The sequence below is a fragment of the Alexandromys fortis genome, unplaced genomic scaffold, assembly GCF_014885135.2.
Source record: "Alexandromys fortis isolate MF-2015 unplaced genomic scaffold, M_Fortis_MF-2015_v1.1 scaffold_1, whole genome shotgun sequence".
In the NCBI taxonomy this organism is placed as follows: Eukaryota; Metazoa; Chordata; class Mammalia; order Rodentia; family Cricetidae; genus Alexandromys; species Alexandromys fortis.
The window spans coordinates 13,718,237-13,736,407 of record NW_026067927.1 but is presented as its reverse complement, the minus strand read 5'-3'; the positions used below and the strand labels follow the sequence as shown (position 1 = coordinate 13,736,407).

Genomic DNA, 18,171 nt, shown 5'->3' with positions numbered 1-18,171 from the left:
CGTGGTACCAGCCCAGGCAACTTTTATGTTCCAAAAGGAAAGATTATCATCCCAGGGCACAAGTGGCTAGCATACCTCTGTGCCTCCTCAAGGCTCAGAAATCAGTTTTTGTACCAGTAATTCATGTGGGACCTCCTTTACTATACTAGCCACTCAGTAGCTAGGCCTGTCCTGTGAGCCCTTTGGTGGTGATGTTTGAAAACGATACCAACCAAAGAAAGCTGGGACTTACTTCCTTGGCATCTCTACTGAACTCTGCCATCGACCCTGTTCCTTCTTTCACCACATGCAGCTTCCTAATAGGAAAAGCTTCTTCATTTTCAGATTCTTTTTCCTGAGTCCATGACCTACAGAGACCAAGAGGGATTGGTTAGTGAGGGGAAGCTTCCATCAGCCTAATAGCTAATTGATCAGGCCTGTCCGTTGAGCAGGAATTAGTAATTATAGTCAGTGGCAAAAAGGGGACCTTTAAAGAGTTTTGCGTAGGACACTGGCTACTTCTGAGCCCATTTCACCAACCTCCTCCCCCAGCTATGAGGAGAGGAAGTCTCACTAGCAGGTGAGGACAATTCTAAGAGGAGTTTGTCGAGGTCCAGGTTCTAAATGTGGGATCTAGAGAGCACTTTGCTTACTTGTATGCCTCACACTGTGCAAGGGCTTCTGAGAGGGCTGGAATATGATATTCCTCCACCTCCTGGCAGAAGAGAGGCCATTCCCTGCAAATGACAAGGAGATGGTAGACTGGGGGCGAGAGGAGACATGAACCCTAAAGAAGATGCCTTGAACAGTAATGCCCATGTTGAAAATAATCGAACCTCTTCCCGAAAGGCTACAGCTGAGGGCTGTTCTAGCTGCAGAGTCAACCTTCATAATCTGATTTCCTGGGTTTACTTACTTAAATTCTGATGGTAAAAACAGTTTTCCAAGTCTCAGGAAGTTGAGAATGTGTCGGAACATTTGGCCATCACCGTGGATGAGCAGGGTCTGTCCATAGGTGATCCAGTACACTCTCTGAGTGTTGGATAGCAGTTCTGGATACTAGAAGAGGGTTAGACATCAGAACCAGTCCCAAGGTCTCGCATTTTAGTAAGGAGTAAGTTTTTGGATTTCCATCTCTCTGTATATTGGCCATAGAGATAAAAAGTGGAGAGAATCTAGGGAAATCGCCTCCTCTTCAACTGGTAGATCCCCTACCTACTCTTGGGCTTTGGAACTCAACCCTACCTCCTTCTTGGTACAGGCCCCCGAGAACCAGCCTCTTTTCTACCCACATCCTGAAGCCTTCCAAACATGCTACTCTTCACACCCACAGAATCAGGGCATTCTTGGCAAGGGAGCTGGGGAAAGGTTCTTTGGCTAAGCAGTGCCAGAAGCTGTGTGAAGATCATGTTACAAGTCCCAAAGATGTTCAAGTGGGGAAGTCAAAGTGGGAGAACAGCTGGGTCTACCAGTACCTTCATCAGGGTCTGCAGGGTGGTTGCATACCAATGGCTTCCAACATAAAGCTTGATGATCTGTTGGGGTGAATAGATAGTGACCTCTGCTGTCCACTCCTCATCTGTGGAAGTCAGTGAGAAGGAACATATCATATGACAAGAAGGAGAAACAGTAGGACATTTTGGTCAATAGTGTTTGCATGGAAAGATTCCATACTCTCAAGCCTCATATTGTCCTGCCTATCTGAGAAACAAACCTCTGCTGCTCACACACTTCCAGGAGAGTGAGAACGACTCGGAATGACAGCTCTGGGACTAGGCTGCTATCTTGGGTGCATTCTAATTCCAAAGGCCCTGTTCCTTCTTCCTTTGCAAGCTAGGATGCTGCTCCTGTCCATGTGCACTGCCAGCTCCCCCTGTTCTGTGGCTGGTCATGTCCTAGGTGTGCACCTTTCACGCGTCTACTCAGGATGGACTAGGAGTCCCTGTTTTCATACAGGAGACTGTAAACTCCATAAGAGAAGAACTGAGCCCAAGTTATATGGTGGTGCTCAGTAAATGCTGAGTGTTGCTGAGTGATAGAAATACAGCATAAACTTTACAGAAAAACATGTTAATAAGAGTTTATTAACCAGCTGGCATAGTGGCACACACTAATTACAGCACTTGGGAGATAGAGGCAGGTGGGTCTTTGTGAGTTTGAAGCTAAGCCTGGTCTACACAATAGGTGTCAGGACAGCCAGGGCTACATAGAGAAACCCTCTCTCTCTCTCTCTCTCTCTCTCTCTCTCAAAAAAAAAAAAAAAAAAAAGAGTTCGTGTAACTAAAACAACATTGCATTTGGACAACTTAGACCCATGTTTGATCACTGTGCAATTTTAATTTGACAAATCCATCCTTGTGTCTCTGCTCCATTCTAAATGGATTCATGGGCCATTTCTTTCTGCCTGGCTGTGAGAAACAAATGGCAGCTTGTGTTAGCTCCAGGGACTAGGAGAGCCGTGCATTTGGGGATCTGTGAAGCCCCAGACGAGGCATCCTGTCTAATTTTGAGATATGGTGTGGAACTGGTGAGGAGAGGGCACACAGCATCATAACATGAAAGTTCGGCCTACCTTTCCTTTCTCTCCCATTTACACTTCTTGGCTCTGGCTCTCCTCTCCCTTCCTCTCTAGCCTCTAGACCGTCCCTTGATACAATTTCAAACCCAGAAGCTTTACTGTGTTTGAGCACAATAAAGTAAACATTTACTGAGCACATCCATGGGTGGCAAAGTCCTCGGCTCCAGATGAGTCTTCAGAGCCATTTTCATTGGCTCATAGGTGATGTCCCTCTTGTCCAGGAAGGCACAAAGCTCATACACCTCAGAGATGGTCTCAGTCAGGGGCAGCCGGCAAGTGCCCAGCCAATTCCTACCCAAAGAAAAACCTATTGTGAAGCCCTGTAGTTACTATACCGTAAAGGAGTTTGGCCTGTAAGCCTACCATGATCAGGGTGTCTTGTCACGAAACTTTCAAGTGTGGCACCAGAAGAATCATTTCCTTGATTTAGCTTGGGGATTCTTGAAAGAGAATGAGCCTAGACACACGTGCAGCCCCTTCAGACCTTTCTCAGTAAGGCTGATCCACCCTGTTCATTTCATGCCTTCGGATCCAGGCTAGACCGAAACCCAGCCACTAGTGCTGGAGACCTCTGGTTCACGGTATGGCTCCTACTATGACTTTGAGAGATTACTAACATCCTTTGTACCTAGAGAGAGACTAAGGTCTGAACACCAGTCCTCTGGTCCAACCCTCTTTCAAAAGCATTTGTATTTGCCTTCTGGGACATTGTAAGTGGACATGTCAGGGAGAGATGGGCTGAAAGGTTCTAAAATGACACAATTAGGTCAGGTAACCCTTTCCCCAAGAACTGGGAAACCCACTCCTGTCTTCAGCTTTGGTACTAATGAGTTTTGTAGCATTCAGAGTTGGGCTTTTTAACCTTCTATAGAAATGTAAAGTGATCCGTGCCCTGGTACTAACGGGCATTCTGAGCTCATTTCTTAAGGGACCACGTCCTCTGGAAAGCCTGCCCTGCCTTGTTTCTCAAGTGATCACCCTAGGCTCCAGTCTCCTAAGGCTGGATAGAGCCTTTGCTTGCAAAGAGGTTTGCTTGGGGTATCCAGGACTCCGAATGTATGACTGTGGCCTGGTAACCTCAGAGTGAGCATTGGGAAATGACTGACAGAAAACAGAAAATGGAACACCTAGAGCCTTTGAATCCTGGAGAATTTTGTAAATTATCTCAGCCTGTTCCTCAGAGGCCCAAACCTGGTGGTGATGGTGACAGAAGAGGGAAAATAGTGAGGTTTCCCAAAGACACTTTCCCCTTAGCTCATGGGAAAGGCTTAGAGTTGTTTCCCAAGATAAGGACATCCCAAGATGTTCCAAGATGGGCAGAGCCCAGACAATGGACAAAATGTTTCCATGAGAGAGACTGGGACTTACTTGACATGCTGGAAGAGGACCCCGTTCCCTGTGATGTACAGTCTGCTTCCATCCAGTGTGCTCTCAATGCGAAGCTGTCCCAGTGCAGAGTCTGGATACTTGACCAGAAGGCCCAGTGCCATCATGTACAGTGGTTTCACCGACTCCAGACTAGCTGTACGGCCCCCCTTCCCAGGGCTTGGAGGAGGACAGGAGGCCCGGGAACAACCACCTGTGTTAGGGAGAGAGGGATGACTTCTAGATCTTTGATCATACCCGAACTGAACACTCTGGGTCCTCCTGCTACCCCATTAGGACTTAAGTGGTGAGATGGAAGTTGTTTGTTTATACAGTCCAAATCTGGATTACTTTAACATTAGTAGAAGTTGGTGTATACTTAATAAGTTTAGAAGCTAAAACTTGAGAGGTGGCACAGTAGGAACACTGAGCCAGCTGAGAAGCTTCTAGTAGTTTTTGATTTTTTTTTCTTTTTGAAACTGGATCACTGCCAGGCAGTGGTGGCACACGACTTTAATCCTAGCACTCGGGAGGCAGAAGCAGGTGGATCTCTGTGAGTTCGAGGCCAGCCTGGTCTACAAAGCTAGTTCCAGAACAGGCTCCAAAGCCACAGAGAAACCCTGTCTTGAAAAACCAAAAAAAGGAGAGAAAAAAAAAAAAAAAGAAACTGGATCACTATATACACCAGGCCGTCCTCAAACATGTGATCCTCTTGCCTGGCTCCCAAGTGCTGGGATTAGAGGTGTGCACAGCCATGTTCCTCCTGTTGGAGGATTTTCATATCTTATTTCCAGTCCTCAGAGCATGCCTATCAGAAGTCTACAGATGAACAAACTATCCGCAGCCCTGCCTGACATTGTAGGTTAGGACAGATTACCAGTGACTTCGAGTTACACAGGGCTGGGGTCTGAGCTGTGCCCTTCCACGGCTATGAAAGAGCCTTGGTTGTGATGCTTTATAAAAGGCTAATACCTCATGTGTTTGAGGAAAGCCTGTCTGTAAATATACTGCCATCTTTTCATTGCCTATGAGGAGCAATGACCTGTGACACTCTCCCACATCCTAACACCCATGCTTTCTGAGAACCAGAAGCTGCTGGGGCAGGAGCTGAACTGAAATCCTTCTTAGTAAACTAGGTCTTGGAACAGGTTCGGGAGACTGGCTGCAGAATACCACTCCTCCCATACAGAGAGCACATTCCATTAGCCTGGGGAGAGGCTGAGCCTCATTCCATGGGACAAGCACACAACCAGGCCACACTTCACATGTGTAAGATAGTTCTCTACTTTTGTTGTTGTTTTGAGAGCTCTCAGAAGGCCAGCTGCCCCCTCACCTCCCCTGTCTGTGTCTGCCCACACCCATGCAGCTAGCTTCCTGAAGCACACATGGAGGTTTCCATGGGTGCGCAGTAGCTGGTGAATGAGCTGATAAAAGGCAAATCAAAACTGTCAAGAGGAGCAGCTGGAATGAGGCAAAGTCAGGAGCACAAAGGCCTGACCTGGACAAGGGTCAGGAACTGTTAGGAACAAGCAGAAACAGGCGGAGAAATCAAAGAATGTGAAACAAGGCGGTGAGGGGGAAGGGGAATTGGGCTTGGGTAACTGAAGAACTAGTGGAAAACATGCCCAATCCTTTCTTCTTTAGCTGTTCCTGGAGGAGGAAAGATGGGAGCCGCAGGTAGAAGTCCAGGATTTCCACAGAGGAACAGACAGCACCTGCTTAGGAAGTTTGTCCTCAGGCTCAGCCTGCTCCTCAGGACATTGCAGCTTGGTTTCCCACCCAAGGTTGGGCTCCTCCTGCTCCAGTCTAAGCAGGCCTCCCTTTGGCCCTAGCTTTGATCGTAACGCTGAGTAGAGAGGGCATAAGGGGTTTTAAGCCAAACTTCTTTTCTTAGATTCTAAGTCAGTCACAATGCCTGTTTCTCACTACCACCCAAGTCCAAAGTGGCTGTAATGGGAGATGTTTGCCTTTGGCTTCTGTAGCTCAAGCCCAGACTGTTCTAGAATATCAAGAGGAGATCAAAGTTCCTGGGCATCATACCCATACTCATCCGGTACAGTCGTACAGCTTCAGTAAGCTCAGGGATTTCCAGGATTTCTACCTCTGCTTCTAACACATCCATGTTGGAGAAGTTGTCTGGTAGTAGGATCTTGTGTGAGCGGAGAAAGTTCACTTGAAAAGCAAAGAGAAACAACATGAGTTAACAAAGCATATTCATGACTAATCTTTCCATGTCCTGGCAGATTTTTAGTGCTTCATCTCATGTTAGGCTCTCCTCATTTGGAAACAATTGCTAAACATACCTGATTAGGTTTGCTCTGAGGCAGTGGTTTTCAAGACCCCAGATTACTTTGTTTTCCTGTGTCTGAGTCCATGGGTGTGATTGCCCCTGGCCTGGCCTGGCACTCCCAGGCCCTCTTAGTGAATACAAAGGCCCTGAGACTTGCCCTGAGAGTCTTGACCCAAGAGCAGGTCATTCCAAAAGAGGGAGTAGTCTTGTTAGAGAGGAGAGGCCAGACCTGGCCAAGGCTGGGCTGCCAGGTGTCCCTGCTGGACTGCAGTATGGGAGGGCAGAGAACAACACTAAGTCCCTGTGTGAACAACTCAGAGATTCTGAAGCACGGCACAACAACTTCCTAGGTGACTTTGAATCTGGATAGCTGGGCCGCAGGCATTTGGGCCCCTGACATAAGTTAGTGTTTATTGTTCTGTCCATTTAGGTGCTTGTCTACTGCTCGGGTTGTCTAGATAGTGGAGTGGCTATTCAGTTCACAGGCCAGCAAAGATGGTCCTGGGGCAGCGTGGGAAGGGAGGCTCCCTTCTGAGCTGGATGAGAGCGCTCATCCCTCCTTAGCTCAAGCTGCCCATTCTATATGACTCTGGAGAAACTATCATCATTTACCCCCTTTCTTTGCACTTAGAGTGTAATAGAAGGGAGGGTAGGTAAGATCTTTGAAACAACCTTATTTCCTTGTTGTATGGCGAGAGCAGTTGAGGCCTAGACTAGCTAGAGACATAAGTGAAGTATAAGCAACCAGACTTCAGCTCAGTCCTTTGTCCTTACCATCAACTCCTGTGGTCATTAACACTACTTTAGGGAGTTCCAGTGCCCCTTTATAGCTAGGGTATCACAGAAGAAATAGGAGCTAAAAAAGCTCCGAACTAGGCTGGACATGGTGGCACTCAGGAAGCAGAGGCAGGCAGATCTCTGCGAGTTCAAGGCCAGATTCAAAGTCACCTAGAAAGTTGTGCCGCGCTTCGGAATCTCTGAGTTGTTCACACAGGGACTTAGTGTTTTTCTCTGCCCTCCCATACTGCAACTCTACAGTGTGAGTTCCAGGATAGCCAGGCTTATAGAGAGAGACTGTTTCAAAAACAAAACAAAACAAAAAAGCTCTGAGCTATGGAGAGCTTAATGATGGACTCTGCCTGCCTCTTGGAAGATTATGTGTTTCACAACCTCCACTCGGAGAAGGTCCTCAGGCCCTTGTTAGGTGTGAGTAGGGGTTTGGAAAGGGCAGATGGCTACCCCTAGACAGAGCAATCACCAATGAAGCGGAACTCGCTGCACTCGCATTCGATCAGGGCCACGGTTTCGGCCAGCCACAGCAGGTTGTCTTCTGTCACTAGGCTTGGATACTTGGCTACCAGGTCGAGGGGCAGGAAGCAGTAGTGCACTTCCTCTTCTGTGTCCAACAGTGGTGTGTCCATGAGTCCCAAAGGTGCCTTATCATGAAGACCTGGAAGACAGTGAACAGAGGTGTCACCACCTCCCTGAGGCCAGTGCTCCCACTGACCCAGGGGTCCCAGAGGAAGATGGAGACCACCAGGGGACAGTCTCTGCCATATGCTTCTTTCCCCCTTTTCTCTTTCCAGATGAAGACTTCAGGTTAAGAAGGAATGTTCTGGAAAGCTAGGCACAAGAAATATGTTTTGCATTGTTGTTTTTTCTACAGACAGTAAACAGATTTTGAATGATACGACATTTTGGCTTATATACCCAGAGTCACTAAATTCAGTTATCCATGTCTCTTCTTTAAGATTTATTTTTACCGGGGCTGGAGAGATGGCTCAGAGGTTAACAGCACTGGTTGTTCTTTTAGGGGTCTTGGGTTCAATTTCCAGCAACCACATGGTGGCTCACAATCATGATGTGAGAAGAGAGATCTGATGCCCTCTTCTGGCGTGCAGGCAGAATACTGTATATCTATCTATCTATCTATCTATCTATCTATCTATCTATCTATCTATCTATCTATATGTCTTTAATAAAAGGATTTATTTGTATCTATAATTGTGGGTATTTTGCCTGTATGCATATATGTGCACCATATAAAGGCCAGATGAGGGCATCAGATTCTCTGGAACTGGAGTTAAGACAGTTGTGGGCTGCCATGTTGGTGCTGGGTCCTCATCAAAAACAATAAGTGCTCTTAACCACTGAATCCTCTCTCTAGCCCTTCCATGGTCTCTAATTAATTGATCAAACCAACTTCTGTTAACTAGAAATGAGATAAATGCTTTTGACTCCTCTGGAAGCCTAAAACCTATTAATAACCATGAATTCCTGATGTCCCACCATAGGCCTGCCTATACTGCAAGGGACTTAGAAGTCTGAGATCACTTGGGTATCTTTGTATGGTGGCTGGAGGTAATTTGAAATGATGACAGGAGAGACTGGAAAACATCACCCAGCCTAAATGAAGCTGAGATGCAGCAGAATGGAATGGAGCAGGCTGCTGAGTTCCAGTAGGCATGCAGCCATGCAGAGGACAGGTGACCAGTCAAAACAGATGACTGAGAAATAGAGATGTCACCAGAGTTAGCTGAGATGGAAGTCAGCTTCTGCTGGGGTGAGGAGTGAGGGCGTTAGTGAATTCACTGTGGCTTACTCATGACTGTACCTGTGAAGGCTGGGCTTTTGATTGGAAACTCGGAGGGTTTGCTAATGCATTTCCATGTCCGCCAGTAGTTCAGAGATGCTCGCTCTGCAACAGGAATGTCTGCAGGCCGCACACGGAGGTGGTGCTTCCCTTCCTTCAGGTTATCTAGGGTCTGTCACATAAAGAAGAGTGCTGCCTTCAAAATCCAAACCTCGTAGCCAACTTTTCTTTACACTTGAGTACCCAGAAAAATACTATCTGATTTGCTTGGGACAGTATTCGAAAATAGACGGAATCAATCACAAAATGTAAAAATGTGAAGCTGTAAGATGGCATGGTAATAACTCAAGAGCCCAATGAGTATTTTCTTCTGAGTTTGAGGTGATTCTTTTCTTCCTAATTTATGTCAAATAACAGGACATTTTTTTCTTGAAAAATATAAGGAGATCCCCCACCCCCCACTTTTTTTCAAGACAATGTTTCTCTGTGTAACAGTCCTGGTTCTCTTGGTCAACTTTGCAGACCAGGCTGGCCTCAAACTCACAGAGAACTGCCTGCCTCTGCCTCTTGCATCCTACCTCCCGTCCCCTGCCTCTCGGGTGCTGGAATTAAAGGCACATGCCACCACGTGACTTTTCTTTTCTTTCTTTCTTTTCTTTTTTTTTTTTTTTTTTTTTTTGAGACAGGACCTCGTGTAGCACAGACTGACCTCAAACTCACTATATACTGGCATAGCCAAGGGTGGACTTGTGAGATTTGCTGCCTTGATCACCTAAGCCTTGAGATTACAGGTGTTTCCCATCATGCCCAGCTACAGAGTAATTTCTGTTTAAGTCATTTGAAACTTGGTATCTTCTGGTATTGTCTTTAGTAGTTAAAAGACCCTGATTGTTTGTGATATGTGTGATTTGCTCATTTTGTGTATTCATCCTCATTCCGGAAAGTAGTCTAACAGTGAGATTAAGATATAATAAAATTCTGGCACAGGGTTATATAATTTCCTTTTTAAGTTGGGAAATCCTGTTTTTCCTTTCTTTTTTTTTAAGAGATTTATTTATTAATTATGTATACAGTGTTCTATCTGTATGTGTGCCTGCAGGCCAGAAGAGGGCACCAGATTTCATTACAGATGGCTATAAGCCACCATGTGGGTGCTGGGAATTGAACTCAGGACCTCTGGAAGAGCAGTCAGTGCTCTTAACCTCTGAGCCATCTCTCCAGCTCCAGGTTATATATTTTTCGAATCACTTTCACATATAGTTGCTTGTTTAACTTGAGAGACAGATGTGTTGAATGTTTTCCTGATGAGACAATTCATCATAGTTCAAAGGCTATATAACTTGTTTGAATAGTCTCCCAAGTTCAGAGAATCTTGGTTTGAACGAACCAGTGACCAGCATTGGATTGTCCCACCTAAGTAAGGCTGAACCCCAGGGCAGAGGTGGCTTAGGGATCTTCATTCCACGCTTACCTAAGGATTTCCCCTTCTACAGTCATGCAGGGAACATATTATAATCATAACATTAAACCAAAATTTTCTGACCTCCCCTAGAAGATAGTATTTTTCTAATAAACTGTTGGATACAACAGGACAAGTGATCCTTATAGGCACCATACATATATATGATCAGCTTTCTCCTCTAAGAACCTTGTAACAGATAGAAAATCTCTGATTCAATAATAACAAAAGAATATGCTTCTCATTGCTAGTTACCCAGGTGGAAGTCCTTGTGAGTTTGCTGGTGGGATCCCAAGTATTGAGAAGAGCCCTCTGGTGGCCATATGTAGGAACTGGCCCTCTCAGAACTGATTAAGGTCTCAAAAAGGAGGCAGGCCAGCCAGAGTGGGAAAATCAGTGGCCATGGCAGGGTTATGGGAAGTATTTTCATGGAACACCAAGTAATGAAGGAGACTGCTTATGTGGAATATTGGGAAGAGAGTCTTGAGAAATACTCACTGTAATTTGCTATGTTTCTTTCTGTTTAAATTCAAAGTTCTTGGCTTGGGGGAAAGAAAGGCATGGAAGGACTGGGGAGATGGTTCACTAGCATACTGATGCACAAGCCTCAGAACCTCTCTAGAGGCCATGCTAAAGGTACGACAGCACTTATCTGTAATCCTAGTATTGGGAAGGTAGAGACAGGCAGATAGAGCCCTGGAACTTGCTAGCCATCCAGTCCAACTGAGTTGTTGAGCTCCAGGTTCAGTGAAAGACTCTGACTCAAAAAAAAGGTGGTGAACAACTGAGGATGACAGCTGGACGACCTCATGGGCAACCCATACATGTGCACATGTGTCCACTTGTACAATCACATGAACACACATATGGATATATGGATATGGAAGCCAACAGTTTGTATACCGTGAGGCAGGACTGAGCATCAGTTACAAATGTATGGATCCTCGGGAACCCTGGGACAATTTACACCTCATTAAAAAGGGACCTAGCTTTCTGTTCTCTCTCGGTTTAGGTATGCACACAGCTATAGCTTCCGTGTCAAAGTGTCAGCTCCCTGGAGCCAGGATGGTGACCTAGTAGAGTAGTCAGAACAGAGTATGCATGGTAAATGGGGAAACCCAGTGAATCGAGATGAAGGATGACGACTTGACAGTATTTCCGCTGAGTAGGACAAAGGAAGGAAAATGGTGACTGTGCCCAGGAAGGACAGGATCGGGCACAGTGGGCAGAGGTACACATTCAGTCACACACCTCTGCCAGAGAGCAGAGGACCACGCAAGCTGCCTGAGGAGTCTGGATGGTTCTGGTTAATAAAAATCCTTGAAAGATGTTTTGGCTGTTCTGTTTTTAGATTCCGACTGCAGTTTCCCCTCCTCTCCTCCCAGTCCCTTCCCCCACCTCCCCTCTGCTCTCTGCCCATCCCCCATTCACTCTGCTTCTCTCCAGAAAAAGGTGGCAGGCATCCCATGGATATCAACCAAACATGACATATCAAGTGGCAGTAAGACCAGACACCTCCCTCATACTGAGGTTGGATGAAATAACCTAGTATGAGGAAAAGGGTCCCAGAAACAGGCAAAAGAGTCAGAGATAGCTCCTGATACCGCTTTTAGGAGTTCTACATGAAGGCCAAGCTACACAACTGTAACATATATGCATATATGGTTGTTGGTGCAGTCTCTGTGGGCCCCTATAAGCCTAGGTTAGTTGGTTTGGTGGATTTTCTTGTGATGTCCTAGGAGCCAGAGGGATGTTGTCTGGTTTTATGTCAACTTGACACATGGTAGAGTCATTTGGGAAGAAGGAACCTCAATTGAGAAAATGTTCCTACCAGATTGGTCTTTGGGCAAGTCTATGGGCATTTTCTTGGTTGATGATTGATATGGGAGGGCCCAGCTCACTATGGGAGGTGCCAACCCTGGGTAGGTGGTCCTGAGTTATATAAGAAAGCAAACTGAAAGTTGTGATGGCACACACCTTTAATCCCAGTACTTGGGAGGCAAGTGGATCTCTGAGTTCGAGATCAGCCTGGTCTACAGAACAGTTACAGGACAGTCAGGACTATACAGAGAAACCCTATCTTAAAAAGATAAAAAGAAAGGAAGGAGGAAGGAAAGAAAAAGAAAGGGAGGGAGAGGGAAAGAAAAGAGAAGGAAGGAAGGAAGGAAGGAAGGAAGGAGGGAAAGAAGCAAAGCAAACAGAAAGCCAGCAGGAGCAAGTCAGTAATCAGCCCTCCTCCATGGCTTCTGCTCCTATTGAAATAATATTTCCTGAAATAATATTTCCCTAAGTGACGGAGTGCACCTGAGAATTGTAAGATGAAATAAACCCTTTCCTCACCAAGATGTTTATGGTCATGTTTTGTTGTTGTTGTCTTTGTTTTTCACAGCAATAGAAACCCTAAGATAAAAGATTTAAACTTGGGACTATTACTTGACTATTACTCCAGCCAAATAGATTGCTAGCAAGCCCTAGATTCCTTCTCCTTCCTCTCCATTTTCTCTCCTTACCTATCCCTGAGCTTTCTCCATACCATAACCTTTAAAATGTACTAAATAATCCAAATCATTCCCATCTTAAAAAGTCAGTGCTCCTTATTGCCTGTGGGGTTCAGTCCAGACTGCCTTTAGCATTGCACATAAGGCCCTACACAATTGATGGGAGCCGCACGAGGGCCTTGAAATAGAACAAACACAGGTTTGAATTCTGACTCTGTCCTTTAAGTCTATCATTTTAATTCTAGACACATTTACTCCAAATCCTTCTACTATCCTCTGCCCACACACTCTCGTGTGTGTGTGTGTGTGTGTGTGTGTGTGTGTGTGTGTGTGTGTACCCACATGCACGCACATCAAGGTATCATCCTCAGGAACATCATCTACTTCTTTTGAGACAGATCTCTCATTAGTTTGGAGCTCACCAGTTAGCCTCCAGTGAGCCTCCTACACCCACTACAGTGTTAGGATTATTAACCTATGCCACCATGCCTGACGTTTTGTTTGTTTGTTTTTGTTTTGTTTTTCAAGACAAGCCGTGCAACCATCCTGGCTGTCCTGGAACTCACTCTGTAGACCAGGCTGGCCTCGAACTCAGAGATCCACCTGTCTCTGCTGAGGATTAAAGACATGCACCACCACTGCCCAGCCCATGTCTGACATTTTTAATTTTTTTTTAAGATTTATTTATTATGTATACAGTGTTCTGTCTGTATGTATGCTTGCTGGCCAGAAGAGGGCACCAGATCTCACTACAGATGGCTGTGAGCCACCATGTGGTTGCTGGGAATTGAACTCAGGACCTCTGGAAGAGCAGTCAGTGCTCTTAACCTCTGAGCCATCTCTCCAGCCCTTTTTAATTTATTTATTTATTTATTTTTTTAAAGATCATGTCTGACATTTTTATATGGGTTCTGGAGACTGACCAAGCTATCTTCCCTGTCCTCCCACCCTACCTCACCACCCTACCTCAACTTTATGTATGCTATTCTCTCTGCCCAGAAAATTCCTCTTCCCATTTCTCAGACTGCAGAACTTGGTACCTCTTCCAGGCAGAGCCAGTCATTCTCACTACCCCTTTGTTACCACAGACACATTCACACTTCTCTCCACAAGCTTTTGGTTTGAATCCAGCCACTTCTTTCCTCTGTTATCAGTGCCTGCAGAGGGCTGGGTTCATGTACCCAGTCTTCTAGTCTAGACCCTCATAGAGAGGAAGTGCTTACATTATGTTATGTGCAAGACTGCATGCAACTGTGGAGCTGGAGGGTTGAGTCTTCTGGAAAGAAAGGTCAAAGGAGCTGATAGAGAAGTGGACCACACTCACACTGATGTAGATCCTGACTATCCAAAACTACAGGCACAGCTAGGATGCACAGACAGGGTTTCACTGTGTAGTCCTGGTTGTCCTGGAACTCACTCTGTAGAACAGGCTGGCCTTGAACTCACTTTGTAGACCATGCTGTCCTCGAACTCACAGAGATCCACCTGCCTCTGCCTCCCTAGACTGGGATTAAAGGTGCACACCACTACTGCCTGGCATGTTTGACAAATCTTTAAAAGGAGCGCTCAGGCAAATAATCTACAAACATTGCAATCCCAGCCAGCCAGTGAGGACATGGTATGTATTAACTGAAGGGGTCAAGGTAAGCAGTTAGGCCCAGGAGCTTCAACAAGGTTGTTTCCTGAACTCTCTCGGTGAGTCCTTGCTCTGATATTTAGAAGTGTAAGACCTCTGCTCACAGGAAGACATTAGGATGCTTTAAGAAACCACAAAAACATCCCCCAACTCCCTCACCTACTTACTTATTTATGCTCTGTCAGCTCTTCTCTAATAGTATAACCTCCCCAAGACCCCAAGGACTTTGCTTGTTTTGTTCTCTGCTAGAAATGGGACACCAGTGCGTTTTCTGTTGAAAGAAAGAATGCACGAATAAAAACACTCCAGGGAGCCTCGCTTCCAGGGGCTTTGGGCTTTACTGGCTCAAGCTGTCACAGAGCATACTGTAGGTTTCCTGTAGGCTGACTTCAGGTCTACTTTCATCTACCCGACTATTACTTTTTGGAATTTTCTCTTCTTCATATGTTATGAATGGAAAGCTATTGGAGGGAGGTCTCTTCTTTCAATAAAGGCTCCTGTACAGCCTTGGACTTGCTGCAGTCCTCCAACCTCATCCTCCCAAATTCTGGAATCACAGACATGCGCCACTGTGCCTGGCCAAAGGAGGATTTCTTTAGAGAAATACAGACCGGAATTCAGAAGGCTAATGGCTAATGTAAGGGCAGTTGACGTTGCTCTGGGCCTAGATAGTAGTGAGAAATAAATCAGAAACAATGTAAAACCGATGGTGCAGGGGCAAGAATATTGCTAAAAGAGGGCTGACAAAAAACACCCTGCTGGCAGAACCTTTGGACTTAACAGGGTTTTCAAAACAGTAATGGGTTTTGGATGCCTTATGGGCTATTGGGAGGAACATAATGGTAAAAGAGCTCAAGGAACCAACAAATCCCGACTGCTGTGTCAGGATGAGTGCTTGCACTGCCCTGAAGCGAAAAGAAAGCAAGACTATTAGGCCGAGAGGATGTGCATCAAAAGAAGGCAAATAAGGCGCAACTCTCACTATTTCAGACTTCGTCTCTCTGCTGCTGCTTCTAGCTGCCTCTACAGAGGTGGGTCCAGTCTCCATGTCCCAGGAGATAACTAAATGCCTATAGATAATGGATACTTTGAAAATATTGGAAATGCACACATAAAAATATAAACCAGAAAAGGAGAAAGACATACAAAAACATGATCCCAACAGAATTAGCATTGTTATAAGAACAGATCAACAAACACTCTAACTTTGTCTGGAAATGTTAGGGTAGGCTTCCTACAAGCTACATTTATAACAAAATATAAAATGGAGTGCAGGGGCATAGAAAGTAAGCATGTGGGATACTTAGGGGTATGATTGAACTTCAGTTGTGTGTGTGTGAGTGTGTGAGTGTATGTACACATATGTACATGACTGTGGATATATATTTGTGATATGAGCCATTATGAGCAGGTGGACCAGTCTATGGGGACCCTTGAAGCCATTTCAAGGACTTTACACTTGAGTTGTCCACTTATCCATTGTTGCCCATAAGCCACATTGTTGGAATGACCATCTGCCATTTACATATTCTTCTCCAAGATCACAAGATAATCTGTCTCACATCAGAATAGGAAATGTAAGGCTGCCACTGGCAGTCATCATTCGTGTAATCAACATAAAAACTTCCTGACTCCCTTAAACACAAGGAATATTTGGATTCTTTACTGGTAGCAGATTGCTGGCAAATAGAACAACTTATGGTTCAAACTTTGAGGTTCCCAGAAGACAGTGCAACAGGAAAAATTGGGCTAAGGTGTAGTTTAGTGGTAGAGTGTTTGTCAGCATGAGTGAAGCCTTATATCCAGTCTTCAGCTGGCTTCACAGGCCTGTAAAAGTGAACCAATACTCTGCACTGAACCTTAAATTCCTGTGAGTGACCCTGAAGAGAAGTTCACGTTCTTCTAGAGCAGCTGTGACTCCTAATCAGTCTGATGGCAAGCGATAGGCTCAGAGCACGTTAAGTTTAAGAGGGCTTCTCAAATTACACAGGGAGTTTTAGGAAGCCTAAGGATGTTTATGTACGGACTGGCAATGACTACTTTATATCTCCCCTGTGAATAACATACAACATTCCAAAACTTTCAGGTTCATAGATTTACATATGAGCTGGGTCACAGCATTAGGAAGGTTGAGGACCACTGGTCTGGGTGCTGCTGGAGCTTCCTAGCTAATCTTCCTGTTTCTTCCCTTGCCCCTATTGAATGTAGGCCAGGAGTAAACACATTTTTTTCCCTTGTGAGAGGCCAGAAACTAAATATTTTAGACTTTGCTAGCCATATGGTCTCTGTCAATTCAAATACTCAACTCTTTTGTAGTTCAAAAACAGCCGAAAACAATATACAAACAGACGAGCATGGCTCTATTCCAATGAAACTTTAGCAATAAGCACTGAAATTTGACTTTCAAATTAGAAATTTGAAATTTCAGTCATGAAAATTAAAAAAAAACATTTAGCTCATGGGCCACACACACACACACACACACACACAGAAGACTGGATGGGATTTGGTCCATGACTTACATAGTTTTTAGCCTCTGATATATTATCAAGCCAGCAGCCACTGATTTTTTTCCTTACAACTTTATTTTCAAGATTTCTTTACCTATTTTTTATTTGCACATGTGTTCCTGTATGGATTTGTGTGCATCGTGTGCATGCAGGAGTCAGAGAGGCCAGAACAAAGTGTCAGATCCCCAGGCACTGGAGTTACAGGTGGTTGTGCGCAAGTATGTGGGTGCTGAGAACTGAACCTGGGTCATCTGGAAAAGCTTAGCAAGCACTTGTAAGCACTGAGTAGGCACTACTACCCATTTCTCTGACCCCAACAACTTTATTTGACATACTAACGACTCCCATTTAGGAAAACTGGAGAACAAATCCAGGGCCTTGTGCGGTTCTAGGCAAGCATTCTAATACTAAGCTACAACCCCAGCCTTATCCCCAGTTCCTCTACAGTCTTACTGGATTACTCGATTTGGTCTTGAACTTGAGACCATCCTGTTCGGCTGTCCAGATAGCTGGGGTTAAAGACCTGTACCACCTGGCCCAGCTAAAGCATGCCAGCTTAAAGGGCACAGTTCACTGGGGTTTGGTAAGTTTGCATTCCTGTTCAACCATTACCATTATCTATTTTGGTGCCCCAGAAAGAAACCTTGCACTCTGAATTGCTATTGTCTGTTTTTTATCCAACCTATCCTTCCTATGCCACAACCCAGTCCTGAGTAGTCACTAAATCTAATTTTTTTTCTCTATAAATTTCTCTTATTCTATCTCCCACTTTCTTTCCCTTTATTTCTAGATGAGGAAGTGTTTATTTTGATCCACAGTACCAAGTTACAGTGCATCATTGTGGGGAAGTCACAATGCCAAGAGCTCAAACCAGCTGGGCACATTGCACCCATAGTCAAAAGGCAAAGAAGACTGAATTACTGTAGGCATTCTTCTTTTTTAGTCTCTTGAGATCTCATTTTGTGGCCAAGATTAGCCTCGAACTCACAATTCTTCTGTCTTAGCATCCAAGTTCTGGGATTATAGGCACAGGCTACCACATCCAGAAATGGCATAGAAACAACCCTAAAATAGACTCATTCCACCTATAATTATGTAGGTAGAATCAGGACTGCGGATATGGCTCAGGGGTACAGTGCTTGCCTAACATCCAAAAAATCTGTGTTTAATGTCAAGTACTGAAAATGGAGGGGGGCAAGCCTATACATACGTATATGTGTGTGTGTGTGTGTGTGTGTATATATATATCGGAAGAGCGTCGTG

General features: G+C 45.1%; 1 protein-coding gene across 1 annotated transcript in view; it reads right to left on the bottom strand.

The window, feature by feature from the left end:
* The window catches only part of Kctd19 (potassium channel tetramerization domain containing 19), a 34,385-nt gene that overhangs the window by 4,700 nt on the left and 11,514 nt on the right, over positions 1-18,171 (bottom strand). The window contains exons 3-11 of the mRNA XM_050143420.1: positions 8,827-8,977; positions 7,471-7,662; positions 5,963-6,094; positions 3,926-4,136; positions 2,688-2,848; positions 1,455-1,558; positions 896-1,038; positions 633-716; positions 233-347 (exon numbers count right to left, since the gene is read on the bottom strand). Of these exons, the coding sequence (XP_049999377.1) occupies positions 233-347; positions 633-716; positions 896-1,038; positions 1,455-1,558; positions 2,688-2,848; positions 3,926-4,136; positions 5,963-6,094; positions 7,471-7,662; positions 8,827-8,977 (1,293 nt within the window). The remainder of the gene's footprint in view (positions 1-232; positions 348-632; positions 717-895; positions 1,039-1,454; positions 1,559-2,687; positions 2,849-3,925; positions 4,137-5,962; positions 6,095-7,470; positions 7,663-8,826; positions 8,978-18,171) is intronic.